At 42.2% G+C, this 25385-nt stretch overlaps 1 protein-coding gene and 1 pseudogene across 1 annotated transcript in view; one reads left to right on the top strand and one right to left on the bottom strand.

Moving 5' to 3' along the window:
• Positions 1–809: 809 nt before the first annotated feature.
• LOC110337010 lies at positions 810–1917 on the bottom strand (annotated as a pseudogene).
• Positions 1918–9483: 7566 nt separating this feature from the next.
• Cpe (carboxypeptidase E) overlaps positions 9484–25385 on the top strand; it is a 98128-nt gene continuing 82226 nt past the window's right edge. Inside the window, exon 1 of the mRNA XM_021218907.2 lies at positions 9484–9945. Coding sequence (XP_021074566.1) covers positions 9639–9945 — 307 coding nt within the window. The 5' untranslated portion in view covers positions 9484–9638. The remainder of the gene's footprint in view (positions 9946–25385) is intronic.

Below are 25385 nucleotides of genomic sequence, written 5' to 3'. Positions count from 1 at the left end.
TACTTGAAGTCCTAGCCAGAGCAATCCGACAACAAAAGGAGATCAAGGGGATACAAATTGGTAAGGAGGAAGTCAAAATATCATTATTTGCAGATGATATGATGGTATACATAATGACCCTAAAAAGTCCACCAAAGAACTCCTAAACCTGATAGACAAACTTCCTATAACAAGAGCGCACTTCCTCCAACATGGCCACAGTTCCTAGTAGTGTCAGTTCCCATGGCCATGCTTATTCACACAACCAAACTGAGTCGTTTTTACTTTAGTTTATTCTCCAGATTTTATTCCTCTCCCAGTCCATCCCCATACCACCTCCCATACCTCCTCCCTGCCCCGATCTCCACAATTATGTCCCCACCCCCAACCCCCACCCCAAACTGAGTTTTATAAAAAACCAAAGCCTTCTTTCCCCTTCACTTCTCTTAAGACTAAACATTCGTGTTTGATTTTTCCTTTGCTCTGAGCACCTGGTCATCTTTTCTGTTAGTCCAATGCAGACACGTTTTCTCTGAAGAAACCCTTTTGGTCTGTGCTTCAGGCCAGTACCTAAGTTCAATCTCAGATTCCAAGACATCAGACAAAAATCAAACAAGGAGATCAACAGGACAGATGTCATGTAGACTGTCCCAGATTCCAATGCTGTCCATTTTCTCACCCAGCATTCCAATATATTTAGAACTATTGTAAATCCTGGGCCACCATGCTGCCCTCCCCCAGATTCAGTGTAAATGCTCCAGCAATACCATTGTCTAACCAGGAGTCACTGGGAACAACACAGGTTGTTGCTATTGGAAGACAGGTGTAGTTTATAGCTGACTAGGTCTTAAAGACCACTTAAGTTGTTTGAAAGAGAGGACCCAGAAAACACTGTGCAGAAGCCAGAGAGTAGAATGCTTGAGCCACCAAGTGGGGATGTGACTCCCTCGTTGACATCCACCCTGAGGTTTTAGAGACCTCGGAAGCATAAAGTGTAATGAAATCCAGGGCCTGCGTCTTCAGATGCTCTGTGCTGTGGAGGTCAGCCAGGATGAGAGAGTGTGCAGCATTCTCCACAGAGAGGTTCCTGCAGAGGGCATCCTCACACATGACCTTTAAGCCCTCTAGGCCATACCTGTCAGCAGCTGCCAGCACATCACAGGCCACTGAGTAGCTGTAGAGGAGTGGTGCCATCCCCGTGTAGATGAAGTCCATCATCTCCTCGAAGACTCGGGGATCCCGGTCATGGAGCTCAACACAGTTCTTTAGGCTCTCCTCCATTTCATGTTCAATCATGGCTCTGAAAACTGGAGAGCCAGCTGCCAGGATGGCCTTGTGAGCCCTGAATTCATGGATAGCTACCAACAGGCAGCAGTCTGTGAAGAGGGAATTCTCCCACGGCTTGCCTAGGTCATCTTCCAATGTGCACTTTGGAACTTGATTGCAGGTATTGGTTTCTGTCCAGAAATGCTGAAGGAGTCTTGGAGTATGCTCACGTTGCAGAGGAGGGTAAGTTTGTCATCTGGTGCTAGCACTTGGGCTGGAGACAAGAAGGAATATCGAATAATGAACTTTTTGAATCCAAAGGGCTGGTGTGGCAGTATTCTAGAAAAGCTTGGGATGCTTTTTGTATTGCATTTTTCACCCTTGCCATTTAAGATACAAACCTCGAACATTGCCCAAACTGGACTCTTCACAGCTGAGCAAAATCAGATAAAGTGGCACGTAATCTTTGTTTTCTTCACCAACCCCGGTTGGGTGTACTCTCAAACACCATGTCATTTTGTCATTGTCCTCTGATGAGAACACTGGGCTTGTAATATATTCCTCCCTTTCCTCAACAAAAAAAGAGAAGTTGCTAATGGTCCACCTGTAGCAGAATTCCTTGTCATTGCTCTGTATTTCGACCCAGCTCTTGGCTTCCAGTTTCCCTGACATTTCTGCTTGAGGTACTTTGGATTTAAAATGGGAACTTAGTCCACACAGTTTGAAGTCTCAGGTGTTCTTCAGTATATGCTGGAACTCTGAAGAAGTAGACTCCAGTACCAGGAAAGAAGCAGGCTTGCTAGTAACATGAGAGCAAGCAGGCAAAGACCAAGCTCATTCTTTTAAATTTGTCTTGTTTCCTTGGCTCTTCAAACAGACAGTAGATTGCTTACCTAGCCCTGAACTCAATCTCCAGAACTGTGTGTGTGTGTGTGTGTGTTTGTGTATGTGTGTTTGTATGTGTATGTGTGTATATGTGTGTGTGTTTGTGTATGTGTGTTTGTGTGTGTATGTGTTTGTATGTGTGTATATGTGTGTGTATGTATGTGTGTATGTGTGTGTATGTGTGTATGTGTGTGTGTGTGTGTGTGTCATTAAAAGCTCTACTGCTGGAAGAGAAATAACTATGAGAAGCAAGAAGGAAATTCAGTTCAACATAACTTAGTTAGCCAGTGCTGAGTCAAGCCTCTAGAGTCTAACCCTGAGCTGTTTATTTTTGACATATTTAAGCACAGTACAACTTTAAATAAAGACTTCCTTGTGACAATTATCACAACAGAGCTTACTACACATAACTACACTGAAACTGTTTTTATAAAGTATAAGTCTTGCAAAGTACCTGTGACCTTTTCCACAAGAATGGGTTCTATTGACTGAGAAACAGTGATCCAGATTCTGGGGGACTTGGGTGAGATCTGGCTTTACTGAATAGCAAAGATTACCAGGCTGTTAACAGCATCCACTCTAGGCTTCTGGGTGGGAAATAGATGTAAACCCCTTCTGCTGAAGAGAGAAACCTGAAAGTTTAACGTTCCTGCTTTCTCTGATTCTGGTTTTGACCATGAGGACCCCCTGCTCTTCTGTACAGCATCCTGGTTGTATGCCTGCTATCGTGTATCTCAGAAAGTAGAGGCAGGAGTTCATGGCCATTTCCAGCCATATAGAGAAGTGGAGGCTAATCTGGGGTGTTTCATGGGACCTGTCAATAAAAAAATCCCTTTGAAGGAGCAATCTCCTCTCTGGAACTGCAAGGCTTGCTTTAACTAAGAAAGAACTTCAGAAGTCAGCCATAGTAAAAATATGATTCTGGGCCTTTATTCCTATGTTTTATTTGTTATTTGTTGTTGTTTTTTTTTTTTCTGTTTGCTTAAAATCAGTTATCTCTTGTTCACTCTGGGGTCTGATTAGAAGAGTTTTGTTAGTGCTTTAAAAGAGGTGATACAGGAAGCAGTGTTCTACAAGAAGTGAGATAGGAACCAGTCAGTACCTTAAGGAGCCCCCCATGGAAGACTGGGGGTTCACAGCCACGATCCCTTTCTGCTATCTTGGAGAACAAGCCTCGATGATCCCTTTCTGCTATCTTGGAGAACAAGCCTCGATTCCTCGTCTTTTTCACATGTTACAGAGTCTTTCTTTTCTTTCTTTCTTTTTCTTTTTTTTAAAAGGATTTATTTATTTATTTATTTATTTATTTATTTATTTATTTATTTATTATATGTAAGTACACTGTAGCTGTCTTCAGACACTCCAGAAGAGGGCATCAGATTTTTGTTGCGGATGGTTGTGAGCCACCATGTGGTTGCTGGGATTTGAACTCAGGACCTTTGGAAGAGCAGTCGGGTGCTCTTAACCGCTGAGCCATCTCACCAGTCCCCCAGAGTCTTTCAAGACACAGGAAGGCACTCACTTCCTCTAGTTTTCCTGGGCATCTGATCTGTACCTTTTCTGATACCGCTTTGTGTGAGGCAAAACAGGAGCTGCCTCCTTGCCCCTGAATACTTCATCGCCTTCACACCCCGGGGAGAAATTTTAATGTTTCAGGAGTCTAAACTTTGAGGGTTTGGGGTTGGAATTATAAAATAGGTCAAGCTCTTGTCTGTTTCAGTGTGGCAAACCTTGACTTTATGATTGCCTGGGGTAAGTTAGCCTCACTGCAAGACTGGTAATGTAGTTAAATATGGGATATGTAGTTAAATATGTAAGTTTCTGTGGGAAAATAGGACATAGGAATTCTTATTCTGCCTTCTTACTGAGAACACTATAACGGACGTCAGAGATGGAGTCCTCAGAAACTGGGCTGAAAAGTTCACACCAAAGCCTAATTGCATGGTTAGTTGTTGGTTGACCTCAATTTTTCACTGACCGTGGGACAGAGGATGTTAGTTGTTTTCAGAGCGTCCTCTGGAGACTTCATGGCATGGTTTGAATATCAAGTTTCCTACAAAAGAAAGCTTGGCCTCTGGTGTATGTAGGCTGTGTGTGTGTGGGTGTCTTTCAAGTATTGGATAATGAGAACACTAATCTCATATATAGACTACTTGATTGATGACTTCATAGCTTTGTGGGTATAGGAAGTGGATTCTAGTTGTAAGAAGTGGGTTGAGTCCTTGGTGCCCCGCTTCTCTTGGCTTCTTGGCCACCTCAGATGGACAGACTTCCTTCAGCACACTTGCCTACCATCATGTTGCTGCCCTGCCCCAGACCAAAGCAACAGATGCAGGTGACCTAGTACCATATCCCTGAAATGGTGAGTCAAATGTACATATTTTTCTTTCAAATTGTTAATCTCAGGTATTTTGTTACAGTGATGAACAACTGATTACATATCTCAGTTTTGTTTTGTTTTTCCCAGTGTGGAGCTCTCTACAACATGGAGGAAATTCCCCTAGAATAAGTGGTATATGAGCACACGCATGGGGGTGGGGGAGGGAGGGGAAAAGGGGGAGACATATGTGATGTGTCTTGTAATAATCTTGGAAGATATATGCCATCATGTCTTTTTGCAGTTCTTGAGAGCTAATTCTGGGCTTTATATATGCTGGATAAATAATTAACCACTGAGCTAAATCTTCAATGCTAATTCTCATTATTTCTGCTTTATTATGTTCATTTGAGTGAGTTACAAAGTTCTGCCTACATTCCGATAGAAGGAAATTAAGCCTTGTCTCTTTGAATGGAGGAGAATATAGACTCTGTGCCCATCACTGCTCTGCACAGTGTTTGCTCTAGCGTATTTTTTTTAAAGCAGGGTTTTTTGATAATTTCATATTGATGATTTCAGTCTTGCCTCAGTGGAAATATTTACATTATGCAGCATAGCAAAAGCTCTGAAATCAAGTTGTTTCCCACCAGATAACTATTAATCCTTCCCCAGCACACAGGTGGACAGATTTAGAGCTACATGCTCACAGAACTTCTGTGGGGTAGATAAATAGTAGACAGGCAAGAAGAGAATAAAAATTGCACACATAGAAATAAATAGTTTCTGTACTTGATGAGAATAGAAGGGAAGCTGAAAGTAGGGTTTGTGAGGATTTAAAGGTGTAACAACAGACATCTAGAGGTGACATCACAAAGCAACACTGTCACTTTCAACTTCCTGTTTGTATAGACATTTTAAAATAGGGTCTGCAGGTTGAATTTAACTATGGGTATACAAACGCATTAAAGACTTGGCATGTGAGGTATTTTAGAGTTCCACAGCCACAATGAATAAGTGCATATGTGAAGCCACAGAGGACTAATGCCTGCCCCAGAAGAATGGATGCAACCGACCCACGTGTAAAATAACCCAGAAGTTATTTTACAAAAGCAGACAAAATTTTAATTCCTTTGGGCCAATGCCTTAGTCTATGTCATGTGTCATTCTCAGGTTTGTGGGAAATTATTTCAAACAGAAACCTTCCAGGACCATAGGAGTTTGGATTTGAAATAGATCCTAGCAAATGTGAACACATGCATTATTTCTTTGAGCACGTGTTGTGGTTGGAGGAGAAATGCCTCCATAGTCTCAAGCCTTTGAACACTTGGTCCCCAGGAGGTGGCTCTGTCTGGGAGGGCTATGGAACCTTTGGGAAGTAGCACCTTGCCAGGGGAAGTACGGCACTGTGAGGCAGGTTTGAGAGCTCATAATTTTGCCTCTCTTCTGGTTTTCTTTCTGCTTCTTGCATATGAATGAAAATGCGATCGCTCAGCTCCCTGCACTGGCCACCTCAGTATCTGCAGTGTGCCTCCTCTGCTATGACGGACTCTCACTGTGGAACGGTGAGGTGGAATAAACTCTTTCTTCTGTAAGTCTCTTCCGGATATAGTATTTTATTACAGTAACAAGAAAATGAACTAATACAACATATTTGGCAGTCAAATCCTAAACTTAGAAACGTCTGTCCAGCCTTGTTTGTTTTTGACAGGGTCTCAGGTTACCTAGGTTTCAGACTTGTTATAATATAGACTAGGCTGTAGCTCCTGGATCTCCTGCCTTCACTCTCAAGTGCTGGAGTTATGGGCACAAGCTAACCATACTTGGTTAGTTTCCTGGTTAAAATAAAGAACATTAAAAAAAATTCTTTTAAAAACAGATTTAAAAGTGTTTTCTTTTTTGGTTTTTTTGTTTTTGTTTTTGTTTTTTTATGTGTGTGTGTTTGCTATGTGTGTGCAAGTGCTCAAGGTAGGCAGGAGAGAATGTCATATTCCCTGGAGCTGAAGTGATAAGTGATCATATGCTGCCTGACATAGGTGCTGGGAATCAAACTGTAGTCCTCTGGAGGAACAGGAAACACCCTTACCCTTGCCCCCAAACCAGGAATGAATATTCTTAATGCCTGAAACTCACTCCGGACTCTGTGAATCAGGAAAGTTTGAAAATACCAGTGTTTAAAACATATTTTATTAGTTTTTTGACAATTTCAAATAATGATTTAAAATTATTATTGTTATTACTGTTGTTGTCGTTATTATTGCATACCCGTCCTGCTACATGTATGTCTGTACTCCATGTACCTGTCTGGTACTGGCAGAGACCAGAAGAGATCGTTGGATTCCCCTTAAACTATTCTTACAGACAACTGTGAGCAAGCCTGTGTATGCTGGGCATTGACCTGGGTCCTCTGGAAGAGCAACACATGCCCTAACTGGTGGACCAATGGTCCATCCCTAAGACACACACTTTCTAAGTTACTATATGGTTCTCTTATACTCAAATACTAGAGGATGGATAATCAAACCAACTTTTTTTTTTCCTTTCACAGGTTAGGGCCACAAACATCTAAGATGTCAAAGAAATTTTCAAGTAATAGTACATAGCTAGTATAATCCAACTTTTTTTTTCCTTTAAAGTAAAAAACAAAATAAAAAGTACCTCATGACCCTTAAAGGTGACATTTTAAAAGAATGTCAGCCATGGGACATTCATTAGGACTTCAGTGAGAGTATTGTTTGTGTGTGCAGTTACTTGTCAATATGCCCCAACCCAGCCACAAATTAGCGAGGTTGCTTTAAATTACTAACATGAAAATCTTAACTCTATATTTTTGAAGTCATTGGTTTTAGCCGCTCTGTTTTCTTTTCTCTGGTTTTCCAAAGTTACTCTTTCGGAAATGCTTTTAGAAACCTAATTATAACTCTGGATTCAGACTTCTGAACTAAGTAATCAAACACAGGCTGGTTAGAGGGGAAAGCATTGGGGGTTTTTGTTGGTGTTTTTCATAAAGCTCTGTCTACTTTAGGGAGGAAGTTAGATGATGGCTACCCCCCCAAAAAAAACCCCACCCCTCCCTAAATCTGTGGTAGCTTGTTAGCAGCACCTAACTACAACACAAGCTAGCACTTGGGAGGTTTGAGATAAGAGATCAGGAGTTCAAGGCTAGTTTCAGACACATAGTGAGTTTGAGGTCAGCCTGGGCTACATGAGACCCTGTCTTAAGAAAATCATCCATGCTGCTGTGGGAGACGTAGACACATTGATTTATACACTTTGATTTACTTGCTTGAGGGAGAGTCACATCATTTAGTTCAAGTTCAATATCTTCCCGATTCAGGTTCTTGAATGCTGGGACTACAGGTGTGTACTACCATGGCTTGGTTTGTGCTCCTTTAAAATTGTATTTAGATGTGCGTATGTCCCCTCCCCCCATTTATTACTGTACGTGTAGGGTGTCCAAGGAGGCCATTTATCAGATCCCCTGGAGCTGGAGATGCAAACAGCTGTGATCCTCTGGTTGTGAGTGTTGGGAATTGAACTTAGGTACTCTGCAAGAGCATTATGTGCTCTTCACTGTGAAGCCATTTCTCCAGCCCCCGAAACAGTAATACTTATTTTATTTGTGAAATTCTCAAGATGAGTTGGATGCCTTCAGTTGCTGCCCCTTTTGGTCTATGTTTGTTCCCTGAATGTGTGACAGACAGACAATTTTTGCCTGCCTTCTTCACCCAGTGCCAGTAACATTTTGTGCCTTAGCTATAGCACTCTGGTTGGTTAGGATTTCTCAGAGGTGGGAATGGGGTGGGTGAGGTGAGGGCGGGCATGTCTGCCACAGGTCAGCTTTCATAGACAGCGGGCCTTCTGAGAGCCACGGAGGTCACACGACCTGTTGTCCTGCTGACATCACTTTCTAAGCAGCTGGACTCCCTTTGTCCTCTAGCTGGTCCTGAGACCAAAGAGTCAGGGGGAGAAGGCACTACCACTGTTTCCAACTTCCACTGTTTCAAACTTCAGTTAAAAAAAACAAAACGAACAAACAAACGAAAAACTAATGAAACTATTTATAGAGCTGGATTCCTTTCCTTTCCAGGTGACAGGTTTATTCAGGACGGGGTATTATTAGACAGCAGAGAAAGAGGCATCCGAGGGGAAATGTCCCTCGTGAAACATTCCCCAGCTGCTCTTCATTCAGTCTTTCTTTTTGGTGGCCATACTCAATGAATCACGCGTTCAGATCCGTACTGATGTTACACCCCAATGGCAACCTTTGTAGAGTAACATCTGCTGCAGATGTTGCTCCGAAAACACAAACCGTGCTCTAGGGTGGTCATTTAAGCCCACGATTTTATCCGTTTGCAGTCACTTTGTGAAAGGGACGACAATATCATTTGTCTGTATCGGATTTTTCTCCATTGCAGGATTGAATCATAATGCCAAAAGAAATCCTTTGTTCTAATTCATAAGCAGAGTCTTGTTCGTGTTTTTCAGGATATCACAGAAGAGAGTGGTATAGGTTCTGCTCGTAAAGGACACCATCTTACCTCATTTCTCTCTCTCTTTTTCCCCCTAGAAAGATTCTGGAGTATGTGTGAATACAATTAAAAGCAGTATCTGTAAATTGGTAGAAAGCACCTTTAAATCAAAACACAGTGTTCTGATTTCTCGCCAGACCTTGCTGTAGATGAAATAGCAACCCATGTTTCCACTATTGCAGCAGTGATGTCCAGGCAAGCAGCGGGTTGCTTCTTACCCCACCCCCACCCCCCACCCCGCATTCTGATGCATCTAGGTGGAAATCAAAAGACCCTGCTAACAACCCAAGAATGTGTTTTCTACAAGGATGATCTTGGGTCGTGGTTCCCTCTCATAGCCTTCCTAAGCCAAGGCCTTAGCTGTCATTCCACCTGCGTGGTCCCTGCCGCCATTTGGCTTTTGACGTGGGTCTGAACCAAGAAATAAAGCCAGCAACCCTGGCGGCTGCTCCGCCTGTGCCTAGCCTCCTGGCTCCCGCTCCCCGGGGCGGGTAGTGCAGCGCGCAGAGCCGTCGCGTCGCCGCTGTCCTCTGGGTGGCCCCAGCGCGCACCGTTCATTGAGCGGTGGAAGGTGAGGCGAGAGGAGGCTGGTGCTGAGCTCGCCAACTCCACCCGGGCCCGGGCAGACAAAAGAGGCCGGCAGTGCAGCTCGCGGGGACGCGATGGCCGGGCGCGGAGGACGGGTGCTGCTGGCGCTGTGTGTCGCTCTGGTGGCCGGCGGGTGGCTGCTGGCGGCTGAAGCCCAGGAGCCCGGGGCGCCAGCGGCTGGCATGCGGCGGCGCCGGCGGCTCCAACAGGAGGACGGCATCTCCTTCGAGTACCACCGCTATCCAGAGCTGCGCGAGGCGCTGGTGTCCGTATGGCTGCAGTGCACCGCCATCAGCAGAATCTACACGGTGGGGCGCAGCTTCGAGGGCCGGGAGCTCCTGGTCATCGAGCTGTCTGACAACCCCGGGGTCCATGAGCCGGGTAAGTGCTCTGCCCGTTGCAGGGGCTCCGGGGACAGGAAGGAGAGGTGGGCCCCAAGTTGCTTCCCGGTGGAGGATGCCTGGATGGAAGGTGGAAAGTGGGAAGGAAACGAGCGTCAGCCTCTCCCTATCGTTCGCATCTCCGACCCGTTTTTTTTTTTTTTTTTTTTTTTTTTTTTTTTTTTTGTGAACATAAATTAGTGGGGCTGGAGGCATGGGGACAGGAATAACAGGCAAGCAAATCCCAGAGCTGAGTCCCCGGGGTGCTCACCCTCACAGATGGGTCAAACTCTTAAACAGAATAAAATTGTGAGTTCTCAGAAAGACAAACACCATCCCCTCAGACACGAGTGAAAAATAAGGTGCAGAAGGCGGGGTCTCAGAGGAGCCAGGAAAGAGGCTTTTATCATTTGAGAATTTCCAAAGGACAGCTTATTGGGCGCTGCTGCTCTTCCTACCCACCTCTGCGTTTGTGTGAGCGTTAGGTGCACTCTCTGGGGATGCTGGCGAATTTTAAAAGGATATTGATGATTTCGTTGTCGTGTGCATATACGTAGATCTTCCTACCAGGGTAGAAAAAGATGGTTTCTAACAGGCACACAGATTCTGAAACCATGCATGGCCTTACTAAGGGAAAACAACAGTAGCCCCCCCCCGCGCGCCGAGCTTTAACCACTCTGAGATGACTAGTTCATGATCACGTTTTATCTCCTGCAGTCATCGTGGTAGGCATTTTCTGTCAGAGTACGTTCAAGCACGTTTTGACTGGTATTAAAGGCTTAGTATTAAAAAGATATTTTAAGCAATGTTTTGGGATCTTTTTGGCTTATGTTTATGCTCTTTAGAAAGAATTTAGGCCTGGCCTTTCTGTTGGTAATCAAGGTCTTGTTAAAACACCCATGAGTATGGAATGCTTTTTATTTCTTTATCGACGAAGAAAACACAAAAGCCAGGCTAAAAATTCTCAGTGTGGGACATGAGAAGTCTCCCTTCCTTCATCTCTCCCCCCCCCCTTTTTTTCCTCCCTGGATTTCTTGTTCATTAGCTTGGCCTTGAATTTGAAATGTAGTCCAGGCTGGCCTTGAACTCCTGATCATTCAGCTTCTGGATCATAAAGCTGGGACTATGGTGGGATGTTTCCTCTCTCTATTATTATTATTATTATTATTATTATTATTATTATTATTATTATTATTATCATTATCATTATTGCCGTGATAGGATGTAATCCAGGAAGTCTGAGTAAGCCTCTGTCACTGGACCATGCATTCGTTTGCCTGCATAGTTTCCCCAGTGGTACATAAGAAGCAAATGGAGGATGGATTAAATAGATGCTAATAGAAAAACTTTGATCCTTAAACATGGAATGTATGGGTTAAGTCCTCAGAAAACATTTCTTGCCCATGACTAAGGTAAATGACAGGGTGGGAACGAATTTGCTAACAGCTTGGTATTAGGGTGAAAACCTTAAAAGAGTCACAAAGAGTTCCAGCAGGGCTCATCCTGGAAACTTGATGGCGGGCGTTTGTGCAGCTACACAGTAAGGAGACTCGCTTCCAGCCAGGTCACACGACAAGCTGGCCACTCCTGACAGTCAAGCTTGCAGGATTCTGCGGCTCCATCTCAGCCCTTTGTCCTGTTTGTTAGTAGAGTCTTCCAGTGGGCTTGCTGAATTATTTAAAGAAGTTATATGAAAGCCATGGTTTGATGTTCTGTTGTCTTGTTTCAAACCTAAAGAGAAATTGATATTATTGCAAGAATATGATATGTTCTGAAAATGAAAACAAATTTCGGCTGAATATCTGGAGCATGGATCTGCACATCTGGCTGAAAAAAAATGATTACTTTTTTAAAAAGTCCTTCAAATTCCTTTTCCGATAAACAGATAAGAAGGCACATCTGTATCTCTTCTGTGGGAGAAATGGGTACATTCAATGTTAGTCTTTTGGCCGTTCTGAAATCCTACACCTTCAAGATGAGCCAGGTTCTATGACTTATACACAGGTTGTTCCTGTGAGTGGGATATCTGGCATAAAGGATATGGGACAGTGAGTGTCTGTGCCAACACGTGGAAAAGAATCCTAGGAACTCATAGGTCAGGGACATTGGAGAGTGCCTCACAAGAGGCAGGAAATGCACAAATTCTGGAAATTTGCAAACTTTAATGTTGCTCAGACCCCTTTTGAAGGAGACTACTTACATTAACTAATTTCATCACAGAAGTACCTTCATGTATGCACGTCATGGTGTATGAAAGTCAGAGGTCGCCGGGCAGTGGTGGTGCACGCCTTTAATCCCAGCACTTGAGAGGCAGAGGCAGGCAGATTTCTGAGTTCGAGTCCAGCCTGGTCTACAAAGTGAGTTCCAGGACAGCCAGGGCTACACAGAGAAACCCCATCTTGAAAAAACAAAAAAAAAACAAAACAAAAAAACCAAACAAAAAACAACAAAAAAAGAAAGTCAGAGGTCAACTTTCAGAAGCTGGCTCTCTCTTCCACTGTGCAGGTCCTTGAGATAAAAGCTAGGCTGTCAGGGTTGGTCCCTTTACGCACGCGCTTTGATGGGACACTCTGGATTCTGCTTTAAATTCACTGATTGAAAATTTCCATGAAACATTTTTTTTTAATATTCACTTTATTTTTCAGCATGAAAGAAGAGTCAAGTTAATTTTCCTAGCCTAGGTAATTTTTTATGAACGTCTGCCCAAATGCCATGGACTAGGTGCATGCAGATGAGTGGTGGAGTGCCCACTTAGGGCCTTGTGTTGGATCCTCAGGACAAAAATATACCGTTATTTCTAGGGGTTTAGTCAATGGATGTAATAGAACCCTAACAAGACAACGTATCCCCCAACAAGAATCGCGGCAAAAACAGAAAGCTTCATTTGGTTAGACTAGCTCATTCCGGGCAGATACTTTTGAAAAATGGACAACTTTTTTTTCTAGCCAGAAGGAATAGACCTTTGTATTTGTTTGTTACAGTCTGTGGGCTGAACTTGAGGTCTCCCAAATAATTCCTTAGGTATTCACCGTTAGAATTCATGAATAGGGAAAAGGAGGCTGGGAGATGTCTCTGGGGAGACGGATCCATCAGTAAAGTGCTTGTTACCCAAACATCCCTGAACAGGATCCCTTAGAACTCACGGACAAAGCTGAGCAGAACACAGTTGTAAACTCAGTGCTGGTGATGCACTGATGGGACACTTGGGGCTGGGGCTGGGGCTGGGGCTCGCTGGCCGGCCAATCCAACTGATCCAATAAGCCCCAGGTTCAGCAAGACACCCTGTATCAAAGAACGAGGTTGAGAATGATTGAGAAAGGTAACTAATGTAGGCGTCGTACCCTCTCAATTACATGCTAGCAAGCAAGGAATCACATGCAAACACATACACACACATATACACACATGTACACACACACATTCACACACACACACACACACATACACACAGGAAATTCCATTTTGAATTCATCAGTAACAGTTATCTACATATATTCTGTGATTATTCAACAGGAAACAGCTTGATTTTTGGTTTGCTAAAGTATGTATGAAAGAAACCTTTGTTAACTTGTATCTGAGGAGTAGAATCTAAATAATCAGACCATTCTTTCCAGGGTTAAAAATCCATATGTTTGGAACAATAACTGTTTGCATACGTGCTTTTGGGAATTCACCCTGACTCCCACTTGACATTCCGTCTTACATACAGTCTTGAGAGCAAGGATTTTTTTCTCTCGTGCAGGCTGCATGATTGTTTTGGACCCATTCCTCCAATCTGTAAAAATTTAAAGTGTATGACTGCCAGTATGTATTTGCCAAATATTTTGATAAAACATATTATGCCGACAAAATATCTGCACATGTTGACAAAACAAACAAAAACAATTAAGAAACCCAAACCAAACCAAACAAATACAAACAAAAAACAACCCCCAAACGAAACAAAAAAAAATCAAACAAAACAAAACAAAAATAAACCCCAAAACAAACAAACAGAAAAACAAGTAGAGGTTTTGATGAAGTGTGTGGGTTTTTGTTTTGTTTTGTTCTAATAAATTTGGTATAAATTAGTGTGAACCAAATGCAATCAAGTAGGAGTTAACAGTTGGAAAAGATGGATGTCAGACTCTGGAGAAGAATCTGAACCAAATCACACAAGGTCAAGAGTTATTTTTAGCCTGGATGAGTCAACACAGCTTCTGCCAGAAGTTACAGTCTTGATTGACCTGTGATTGGCTAGTGGAAGAGCGAAGAAACTGATCTGTCCTACACCCTTATACGTTATGCTCAGATTACTGTCTGAGGTAGAATCCAGGGCTGGTGTATGCTGGGCCAGGGCATCCCCAACCCAAAGAGACAGCTTTTTATGGAAACCAACTTGAGAGGTAGCGAGGAATCTCTACCATGTACCACACTGACTTACCTAAGAGATAGAGGGCCCCACCCTTCACACTGGCGTTCTTTAGAAAGATATTAAGACATACAAAGGAGCCTTAGAAAGAAAAACACGTCACCCCAGAATTTCCCAAGTGCACTTAGTGCAACATTGATGATTCGTTTGACAGGCATTAGATAAGTAAGAAAAACAGGCTTGTACAATTTATAATTAGTCAGCATCGTTAAGATGCAGATCTCTAGATTAGCTGTGTACAAAGCCAGAACACCCTCACCTTTGACAGTACTGGGGAATTCATCTAGAGCCTCACACACATTACAGTCTTCCACTGAGCTGCATATCCCCAACCCACTTGGGTGCATACAATACAGTATAGGCATTCATCATTTCACCAGTCAGGATTTATTCTTTAAGTCTCCAACAAAGCGCCTCATTACGGATGCTCCTCAGGAGGGGGTGCACGCCTTTCCCTTTTGTGTGACTGTTGTTCATCAGTGAGTAGCACTGTGATTTATGTAACCACTTCTTACTTATTACACACGCTTACTAAACATAAGCGTGATTCCAAGACCATGAAACCGGGGATCATTTTGATGAGGAAAGTTAGTGAGACCGAGCCATTGCAATTTGTCTTTCCCTATTCAGCTGCTTCATGGTTTCATACTTTAATTTTTTAAAAATTATTATCATGTATGTGTCTATTTGTGTTATCGTGTCTGAGAGAGCAATGCTCAAGGAGGCCAGGAGGTAGAGACAGGCTTCATGGATCAGGGGTTAAACAGGGTTCTGAAGCGCTGGGAAACGAACTCGGGTCCTCAGCAAGAGCCACAGTGCTCAGAACTGCTCAACCATCTTTATCCCCTGTGTATTATTGTTGTTGTTATTATTATTATTATTATAAACTTATACCCTACAGGAATGCCTAGAGATCAGAGGAATGTGGCCTATACAAAATAATTCCCTGAGGTTGCTTGTGTCTAGTTGTTTAGAACATGGACTAACCTGTAAGAATTTCCCTTTGGGGCTGGAGAGATGGTTTAAAGGTTAAGAGCACTGACTTCTCTTCCAGAGGTCCTGAGTTCAATTGGGATCCAGTGCCCTCTCTGGTGTGTCTGAAGATGGCGACAGTGTACATATATATATATATATATATATATATATATATATATATATTTTTTTTTTTTTTTAAGAAGAAAAGGCAGCCAGGCAGTGGTGGTCCATGCCTTTAATCCCAGCCCTTGGGCTTCTTTATTTTATAAAGTGGAGCTGCCGTTTTAGAAGAAATGGTAAATAAAAGTCTAAAATATACACAACAAGAATTTCTTTAGTGAATTTTGAGCTGGTGAGATGCCATAGTGGTAAAGAGATGATCAACCTGAAAAATCTAAATTCAGTCTCCAGGCCCCCCCACGGCAGAGGGAGAGGACCGACTCTCTTCAGTTTTCCTCTGCCCAAGCAGTAGCATGCATGCCAATGCACCTACACAAATAAACATTAAAAAAAAAAAAGGCACCAGGAATCAGTGTCACATAAGAAGAAATGCATGGCTCTTTAAAAAAAAAAAAAAAAAACTGAAGCCATCCATCTCCAGGGCTCAGTTTTATTTTTCTTCATGAGGTGATATTCAAGCCATGTGCTTGGCAGCGTTATATAGAAGGCTGCTTGGTAGCTAGCTGGTAAATCCAATGAGATCAAACATGGAAGATAACCGTTTAAGTGTGTTCCTCCTGTCCCAGAAACTACTGGAACTGCGAGAGTCTGTTATTCTGTGAATTTTTTTTTTTTTTTTTTTTCGAGACAGGGTTTCTCTGGTTAGCCCTGGCTGTCCTGGAACTCACTTTGTAGACTAGGCTGGCCTCGAACTCAGAAATCCTCCTGTCTCTGCCTCCCGAGTGCTGGGATTAAAGGCGTGCACCACCACGCCAGGCTGAATGCTTCTTTCTTTTAAAATTTACAATATGTTTTTTTTTTTTCCCCTAATAAAACCTGGCCAAAGAGAAGAGCCTGCCTATGTTGCTAGAGCTCTTAATTATTTTCAGATGATCTACCTACATGTTAAGTTGTCCCCAAATGAATTACCCTGAAAGAAGACAGTGGAGTATGTAGAATATTACAGGCAGGGAGTGGCTTACGACAGCGCATTGAGGAATAACTTTCTTAGGCGAGTACATAGTTTGCTTTTTATAGAAACCTGTTTACTGTGAGACCACAGTCAGCAACCAGGCTCTACAGCAGTCATTTACAAATCTTCACTAAAGGATATTTCATTTCAAGTAACGACTTTTTTTTTTTTTTTTTGGATGGCAATCATGTATTTTTAAAATGAGCCTAAATAAAACTTTTTAAGTTAAATTTAGGTCACTAGAAAATGCCTTGCTGTGGTTTTGCATGGCAGGAGAACAGGGATAAACCCGTAATTTATCTGATTTGCTTGCTCATGGCGGGCTGCTCCCTCATGTTCTGGTCCAGAAGGGATGCTGGCCTAGTGAAGGGATGCTGGCCTAGTGAAGGGATGCTGGCCTAGTGAAGGGATGCTGGCCCAGTGAAGGGATGCTGGCCTAGTGAACCTCCGCAGTCCTCTTCCTGCATCACAGTCACTGTGCAATCCAGAAGCTGTAACCTTTACCCTGTGGTGTCGCTTACTGCAAGTCCACTGCCCCTTCCCCCAGCCGGATTTACAGTTAAGCTCATACACTTGCCCATATTTAGAATAATAAAAATTTTGATAATATGAGTGTATTTAGTTGTCTCTTGTCTGGCCAGTATATGTTTTTAAATAAATAAGTGTTGTTATTGTATGTGTTTGAGTAAAGGTTTGCCTGCATAAGCACTTTGTGTATGCCTGTTTTCTGTGGATGAGAGAAGAGGGTGTTATATCCCTGGAAGTGGGATTTCAGAGAGTTGTAACCTCCTTGTGCGTGCTGAGAAGTTGGTTCATCTGCAACAGTAACTGAGCTAACTTTTAACTCCTTTCCAAAATTTTAATAACTTTCTTTTGTCACAGATGAATTACTAAACTTTTAACTATAACTCATTTCACACCAAAACGGATTTCTCGAACATGTAAAGGAAATGTGCCTGTGGTAATACAAATAATATTTCTACTTTAATTTAGAGATGACTTAATAAGTGTTCTTCAATATTTGGTGTTTATTATATTTACAAGACCCTATTTTACATTTATGTATTTACTGTGTGTGTGTGTGCATGTGTGTGTGTGCATGTGTGTGTGTGTGTGTGCACGTGTGTGTGTGTGTGTGTGCGTGCATGCCACAGCATCTTGTGGAGGTCAGCGGACAGTTTGTACATTCTCTCCTTCCTTCCTTATGAATCTCTGGGATTGAACACTGGTTTTCAGACTGAGTAGTAAGTCCCTTCAACAGCTAAGTCATCTAGCAGGTCTCTTCCTTTATTCTTTCCCTGCCCCCTGCTGCACGCGCACACACACACACACACACACACACACACACACGCACTGCAGGAGTATGTGTCTCATCATATAGCTAGAAGAACCTCTAACTTTCTGTGAATACTCCAGGGTGGCCTCAAACGGGCAATTATCATCCTGCCTCAGTCTCCCAAGTGCTGAGATTACAGACGTGAGCCCTCACATCTGGCCCTTTGCTTATCCTGCCTCTGGATTACACTCTCACAGAAGATGAAATTCATCGTCATACTCTGATAACAGCCTCGATTCTGGAAAATAGATATTTTACACTTATGTGCACACACACACACACACACACACACAGAGAGTAAACACCTAAATGTAAAATGCTGCATATAGATCCAGAGGTTGTGGCCTTGGTCATTCTATCTTAGATGCTGCTAACATGAAGGTCACAGACATAGGAGAAGCTACTAGACCTGCTAAAGGTATTTACCAAAATAAAATGGTTTGCATTCTAAGATGCAGAGTCCAATTTCTGGCTTTAAAGTGGAGTGGCCCTAACAAAATAGTTTGCACTGTGAAGGTAGCACAGATGTTTTTTGTTTACATTTACTAGGAGAAATCAGTCTTGCTAGTGTGGGAACTCAGTGCATGTTAACCCAGAGGCTGGACTTCCCAAGCCTTGTGGGATTAGGCGCTGCGCTTTTGGAAACAGTGATAAACTGGCACAATCCACTGACCATCGCAAACGCCCACAAGGAGGAGTCAGCTAGTTAAACTGATTTTCTCAAGACTCAAATCCAATTGTGAAAATGAACAGAACAACAGCAAAGTAATTCTTACATGTGTCCACTAATATAATCAATGGTACTATGCGGAAGCACACTCTCTAAAGAGACATGGAGATTTTGTCTAGGTTTTGACCATTCAAGCAAGATTTCCAATTGGTATTCATTATCTCTAGATGTCTCATACCTTGTACACTAATTTAAAAGGTAAAAGAAAAATCATTTCTAAACTGTTTTTTTTTTTTCTTTCAGGAATGTTCTTTGGCTCTTGTCCTCTTAAAATGTGGCCACATATTCTCCTAAGGTTTCTAAGCACATGATCCAAATTTGCCTTTGCTTTTGTGTGACCGGTTGCTCACGGAGTGCCTCTGGCATCAGTCTAGAGAGGCCAGTGAATATTAACGTGCCACCATGTCATGTGCCACCATGCCCTCTTCTCTCCCTTCCTTTTAGCTTTGGGTATCAAGCAGAGAAAGAAGAGCAGTGTCCTATCTAATTATTATTCTTTTAACAAAAGATGTATTTATTATATTGTTTTATGTGAATGAGTGTTTTGCCTGCCTGCATGTGTAAGTGCATGTCCGGTGCCTTTGTGGGGGGTGGGGGCGGGGTTAGAAGAGAGCATCAGATCCCCTAGGGCTGGAGTTACATATGGTTGTGAGCTGCTGTTTGATGCTGGGACTAGAACTTGGGTCCTCGGCAAGAGTGTCAAGTGCTTCTAACTGTTAAGTGAACTCTAGACCCCAGTTTGTGGCTTTCACCTGATTAATCTGAATCATGAACAGATTAATCATCTGAATCAGGTATGTATTACCATGTCTGGCCATAGATGTGTCTGTGGACACATTTGCTGTCAGTCCACTTATCCATGGCTGTCTTTCTCTAGGGATGCTTCAAAGTTGGGTCCTGTATTAACAACGTCTTTGTGTCTAAGGCACACAAAGAATTAGTGCTTATCACCACAGGATTCGGAGTGTGTCGGGTTGTTCTTTTGTTGAACTGCTTAAGAGAAAAATCAGGGGCTGGGGATACAGTTCAGTCAGTGCTGGGACGCTCAGTTATCGTGTATGTGTCCAGTCCTAAGCAGTGGGGACAAAAGAAAAGAAAGAAAATATCCCAATTGTTTTCTGTTTTAAAGATACTGTCACGCAATCTCGTTCCCTACAGATGCACGTACCTTCACTTTATAGCTAAACGCACGCCCACACATGCAGGCAAAACACGTAAAATAATGCAGCAAACTATTAATAGTTTCATTTTAAGAAAAACAAATAACTCAAGGTGTTTATTTTTCCAGAGAGCTACTTTTAAGAGGATTTATGGAAACCCATGTCTTAAAATAGACATATTTTGGTTAAGTCGATATTGTTTTGTTTTTTTTTTATTTTTTTCATTAGACAAGGATAGCCTGTGGCAGGGTACATAAAGGAGCCTTATTCCCTCTCATCCACTTCCTTGTGCTCCCCATTCCTTTATGATGGAGACCAGAGCTGTGAAAGGAAACTTGAAGAATGTGTCTGTGAAGCCCGCCCTGAGCCCATGTGCTCTGAGGACTACGTGTGCTGGGCTTTTCTTCTCTCTGGAGGCCTAGCCTTTCCCTTCATTTCTTAGTCAAACATATTAAAGTTGCCAGAAGGCTGCATTGACTTATGAGCATTTATAAATTAAGTTTTCCAAATTCTTTGGGAAAATAAACATGATTAAAATGTCACTGAAATAATGAATGAACAAGCCCAAATACCTAATGGAAGTTATGTTTTCAGCTGAAGACATTTTTATGTCAGTTTTTACGTTTTCACGTTGCCAAGTTACATATTGGTATGTCTTTCATTTCTTTTTTTAAACTTTATTTCTCTCTGTGTGTGTGTGTGTGTGNGTGTGTGTGTGTGTGTGTGTGTGTGTGTGTGTGTGTATGGAGATCAGCAGGCCACTTGCAGTCAGTTCTCTCATTCTACCACGTGGGTCATCCAGGTGTTGGCAAACATTTTTACCTGGTGAGCCAGCTTGCTGTCCCCTTTATGTTTTTTTTTTTTTTTTTTTTTTTTTTAAACGGGTTTTCTAACCAATCTGTCATTTCCTGGATCCAGGACTGACCATTTTTGGAAGTGGACTACCCAAGGTGCCTGTTGGGTCTATAGTAGATTCTCGATGGATTAGTGAATGAATGAATTCTTCAAAATGGGCAGTAAACGAGCCAGACGTGGTGGCGCACACCTTTAATCCCAGCACTCGGGAGGCAGAGGCAGGTGGATTTCTGAGTTTGAGGCCAGCCTGGTCTACAAAGTGAGTTCTAGGACAGCCAGGGCTATACAGAGAAACCCTGTCTCGAAAAACCAAAAAAAAAACCAAAAAAAAAAAAAAAAAGGCAGTAAACACAGATGCACACACTTTGCCAGCGATTATCTGTGAGTGTGCAAGCAAATCGTATGTCAATGCACCGCTTGGCTTTCCTTCCCATATTCCTGTGCAGAACTGAGTCATCTCTGAATTTTATTGTTACATGCACAGTGTCTGGCTAATGTCATTTTGTCACTAGCAAATCACAATTAATGTTATTAATTCCCTATGTTAATTCCCTAGTTTGGTCCTATTCTTATCTTGGTCTTTCGTAAGTAAATGCTGCTCTGGCCATGGGCCTTCAGATCTGACTGTCCTTTAGATGTGGTTCTGGGCAGAGATGGCTCAGCCGGTGAAAGTGCCCACCACCAAGCCTGAGGACCTGAGGTTGGTTCCCGGAACCCACATCATGGAAAAAGAGAACCAGGGCCCACTGGATGTCCTCTGTCATCGTCATCACACACTCATACCCACCCGTACTCCAAGACACACCCATGCCAACACATTTACTCATTCCTGCACACAGGAGTGTGCTGTTAGTAGTTGCTTCAGGGAATGTGTGAGATGCTCAGTGAATAAAAGTGCCTCCAACTGAGGCTGAGGACCTGAGCTCAATTTTTGGAACCTACTTGAAGGAGAGAACCAGATGTGCCCCCAACACACACACACACACAACACACACACACACACACACACACACACACACACAAAGTAAAACAAACAAACAAACAAACAAACCATGAAAAAAAGTCATTGATTCAGGTTGCTGGAGAGGAGTTTGGCACCTATTGGTTTTTAACTTTGTAAGTACTTTCCTTCCTCCTTTAGCTCTATTGCAAGTTGTATATACTGTACTTTAAAAACTCGTGCAGCGTGCGGGAGCGTACGTAAGTCCATGTGAGTTTGAAGCTACCTTCCCCGAACAGCTAGAATTCTTTTATTGGTGGTGTTCCTTTAACGTTGAAGTTGAGCTTACTTGGTTGCTGGGATCCCATGGCCTCGGCACGCACGGGGAGGGAATGAATGGGGATGTGTTTCTTAAGTGAGCACACATAAGGGTGAGGCCTGCTGGTATGTTCTCAAGAATTCATTGGCTAAAGTTCACATGTTTGTGGATGCGCTACAGACAGTAGCATAGGGAACGCATTCATACTTCGGTCAACGTTTGCACACGTCTGAGGAGGCTCTCTTTTGTAGACCATGTAACACTTTCCATGATGTTCTCAGACCCCGGTCATACGCTGTGGTATCAAAGGGCTCTGCTAACAACATTTAGATATAAACATCCTAATATTATAGATCTCCAGGAAGGAAATAATGACTTTCATTCATGAGGTGCTTGGAAATGCCGGATAGAAGCATACTGAAACCAGTTCCCATTGAGAAATCAAACCCGAGTCCTGGAGGCCACTACAACATCTCTGTCCTGCTACATCCACCTCGGATTTAGTGTAGCAGTAACAATGAATTGCCTGTTTGAGTGACAGTAAGCAAGTCAGACAGATGTTTGAAAAGACAGAACTGGTTGGCATGGTGGCCCATGCTTGTTATTCCAGCACTCAGGAGGCTGAGGCAGAGGATTGCCATGAGTTTGAGCCCAGCTTGGGCTACCTAGGAAGAACATGGAAATAAAACGAACATTGGTGTATTACTAAGTAATCAATAATAAAGAATTGTGGGGAGAGAGGGAGGCAAAGGTGGGAAAGGAAGAGGGAATTAAGAGGAAATTATATCTAATTTATATCTACTAATATGTATATTAGTAGATATGTGCATATAATATATATGTATGTATATAATAAGCATATATATGTATGTATGCCATACATATACTATGTGTATGTATATATGGTTATATATATGTGTGTGTATACATATTTATATATACACATATATACATATAACTATATATAAAAACTGTATATATAATATGTGTATACATCATATATGTGTGTGTGTATACACACACACACACACACACACACACACATACATATGGTTATGAGCATTGAGGAAAGGATCACAAGGGAGGAGGGAGAGAAAGGGAGCCGGATAGCATAGTGTAATGGGCGAGTAAGAACAGTTTTCTTGTTTTTTAGGCAACATTTAACTGCACATTTAAACACTCAAGCAGAAGAAACTATTTGTGCTGAAGGTGGAATTCAGGAAAGGGATGGAGAAAGGAGAGGGGAGGACAGGAGGGACAGGAGGGACAGCCACAAAGAAGACAAGCAAAGTGCAATGATATGTATATCTGGAATGTATAATGAAGCCCATTATTTTATATAGGTTTAAAAAGCTAATTAAACATCTTTTATTTTATATATATACATCTTATTATATAATGTTAGTATATTATATATTATATAATGTTAATATATTATATATATACATTATTGTATATATTAACATCTTTTATTATATATTATACATATATATAATATACATATATATAGTAAAAGATGTTTAATTAGCTTTTTAAACCTATATATATATATATATATGTATATGTATATATATATATATATATATATTCTTGAAACAAAGTTTCTCACTGTGTAGTTCTGGCTCACTATGTAGACCGGGTTAGCCTTGAACTCATAGAGATCCACCTGCTTCAGCCTCCTAAGTGCTAGGATTAAAGGTGTGCACCAGCACACCTGGGCTAATAAAACCTTGAAAGTAGAAGAAATGGTTAATTCTAAACATGTAAAAGAGTTGCTCTTAAAGATTATTTTTATTTCGGTGTATGGGTGTTTTGCCTGCAAATATGTGTGCACCATGTGTGTGTGTGCTGGTGCCCGAGGAGACCAGAAGAGGGCGCTGGATGCTTAGCGACTGGAGTTATGGCTAGGTGTGAGCTGTCATCTGGATGCTGGGAATCAAACATGGGTCCTTTGGAAAAGAATCATCGAGCAGAGCCATCTCTCCACTGTATTACACTTCTTACATATTGGCCTGTTTACCCCCAGTTTGGTGACATCGCCGTCAGATTTTCATTTTGTCAGTGAAGACAGTTTGGGGGCTTGTTGTGCTTTGAAGTCTGTGTCCTCCATCAAGGAAATAAAACTATTTGGGTTAGAGAGTCTATTAACACTTTATTAATATGTGCGCAAATTAAGCATATGAAATGATTGTATGATTATATAGATTCTCCTATATTATACAATTAGAAGCATAATAATTAGCTAATAATATATGGTAACAAATGGCAGTTGATTATTGTTCTCTCAGTAGCTATTGTATACTTTTTCTTTTTGTAGCCTTGGCTCGCTTCTCGCTGTGTACACCAGGCTGCCCTTGTATTCACAGGCGCGTCTCTATCTCTGCCTCCTGAGTGCTGGGATTAGAGGCAGACCTCACCACGTCCAGCTTCCTACGCACTTTCTAGTAATTCTTAGCGTAAAAACATGTTAGATAATTTTGATTTTGCTAAGCCAATTTCCATCAGTTAAATATAGCTCAATTAGCATTCTGTTTTCACCATGCAATTAAAAAATTTTTTTTTGTGTTGGACACAGTGGCTTGGGCTTCAGGTCTAGATACTCGGAGCACTGAGATGCCACGATATTATAAGATCTGGAATTCAAGGTCAGTCTGGCTAACATACCCATACCTGGTCTCAAAAACAAAAAAACGACAAATACATTTAAAAAAAAAAAAGAAACTATAGAAACAACAAAAGGGATGTAATGAGGAGCTGAGGGGGAACACAGCCGGCTATAGCTTTTGCTTTCTCAATCCGCAGCTGCTCCTGAATCCCAGCTGCATCTCACACTCAAAGAACGATCATGCAATCTGTCAGGTGATTTAGAGAGAGATTCACTATTCGGAAATATTTAGCATTTAACTAAATTTTTCCAATTATAGGTTTTTGATTAGGGAAAATTTATTTTGAATCACTCATCATGTTGAACTCAGTCTTCATTAGTGTTCCTTAGAACTGTGGAACTTAAGGACTACAGCTCTTCCTCCTCCTCCCACCGCCGGACTGGAACACTCTCCTTTCATAGACGATTGTATTTGAGCTTCACAGAGAAATTAAACAACCTGTGCTGTGTGGTGAAGCCTGCCATGCCTGGTGCCTGGAGCTCGTTTCCCGAGATAGCTGGGGAATGGACACAGCTATTTCTTGTGGCTGTGAATTGTTTGGGTGGACTTGTCTGCAGGGTTTACTGGAACATGACTTATCATTGTGCCTGCAGGTCCTTAGAGCAGGGCTTCCTGAGTCCGTGCGAGGGAATGCTTACGGGTGTGCCAAAGGTGGAAGAAAGTTGGGAAAGGACTGAAATACATCACTCTAGCACAGCATAAGCAAATGCAGAAGATGTTATTTTCCTTGGCAGTGAAATCCACACTCTGGGAAGAAACAAGCTTTTGTTGGAAGACTTCTCTGAACTTGTGGGAGGGCTGGACTTTCAGGGCAGAGAAAAAGCTAAAATAAATACAGAGACGAAGCACACATTTGGAGTGGGGGGAGGGGAAGAGAGAGAGAGAGAGAGAGAGAGAGAGAGAGAGAGAGAGAGAGA

Source organism: Mus pahari, chromosome 19 (assembly GCF_900095145.1).
Source record: "Mus pahari chromosome 19, PAHARI_EIJ_v1.1, whole genome shotgun sequence".
Classification (NCBI taxonomy): Eukaryota; Metazoa; Chordata; class Mammalia; order Rodentia; family Muridae; genus Mus; species Mus pahari.
Note: the sequence above shows the minus strand (reverse complement) of the source record. Positions and strands in the feature narration are given on the sequence as shown.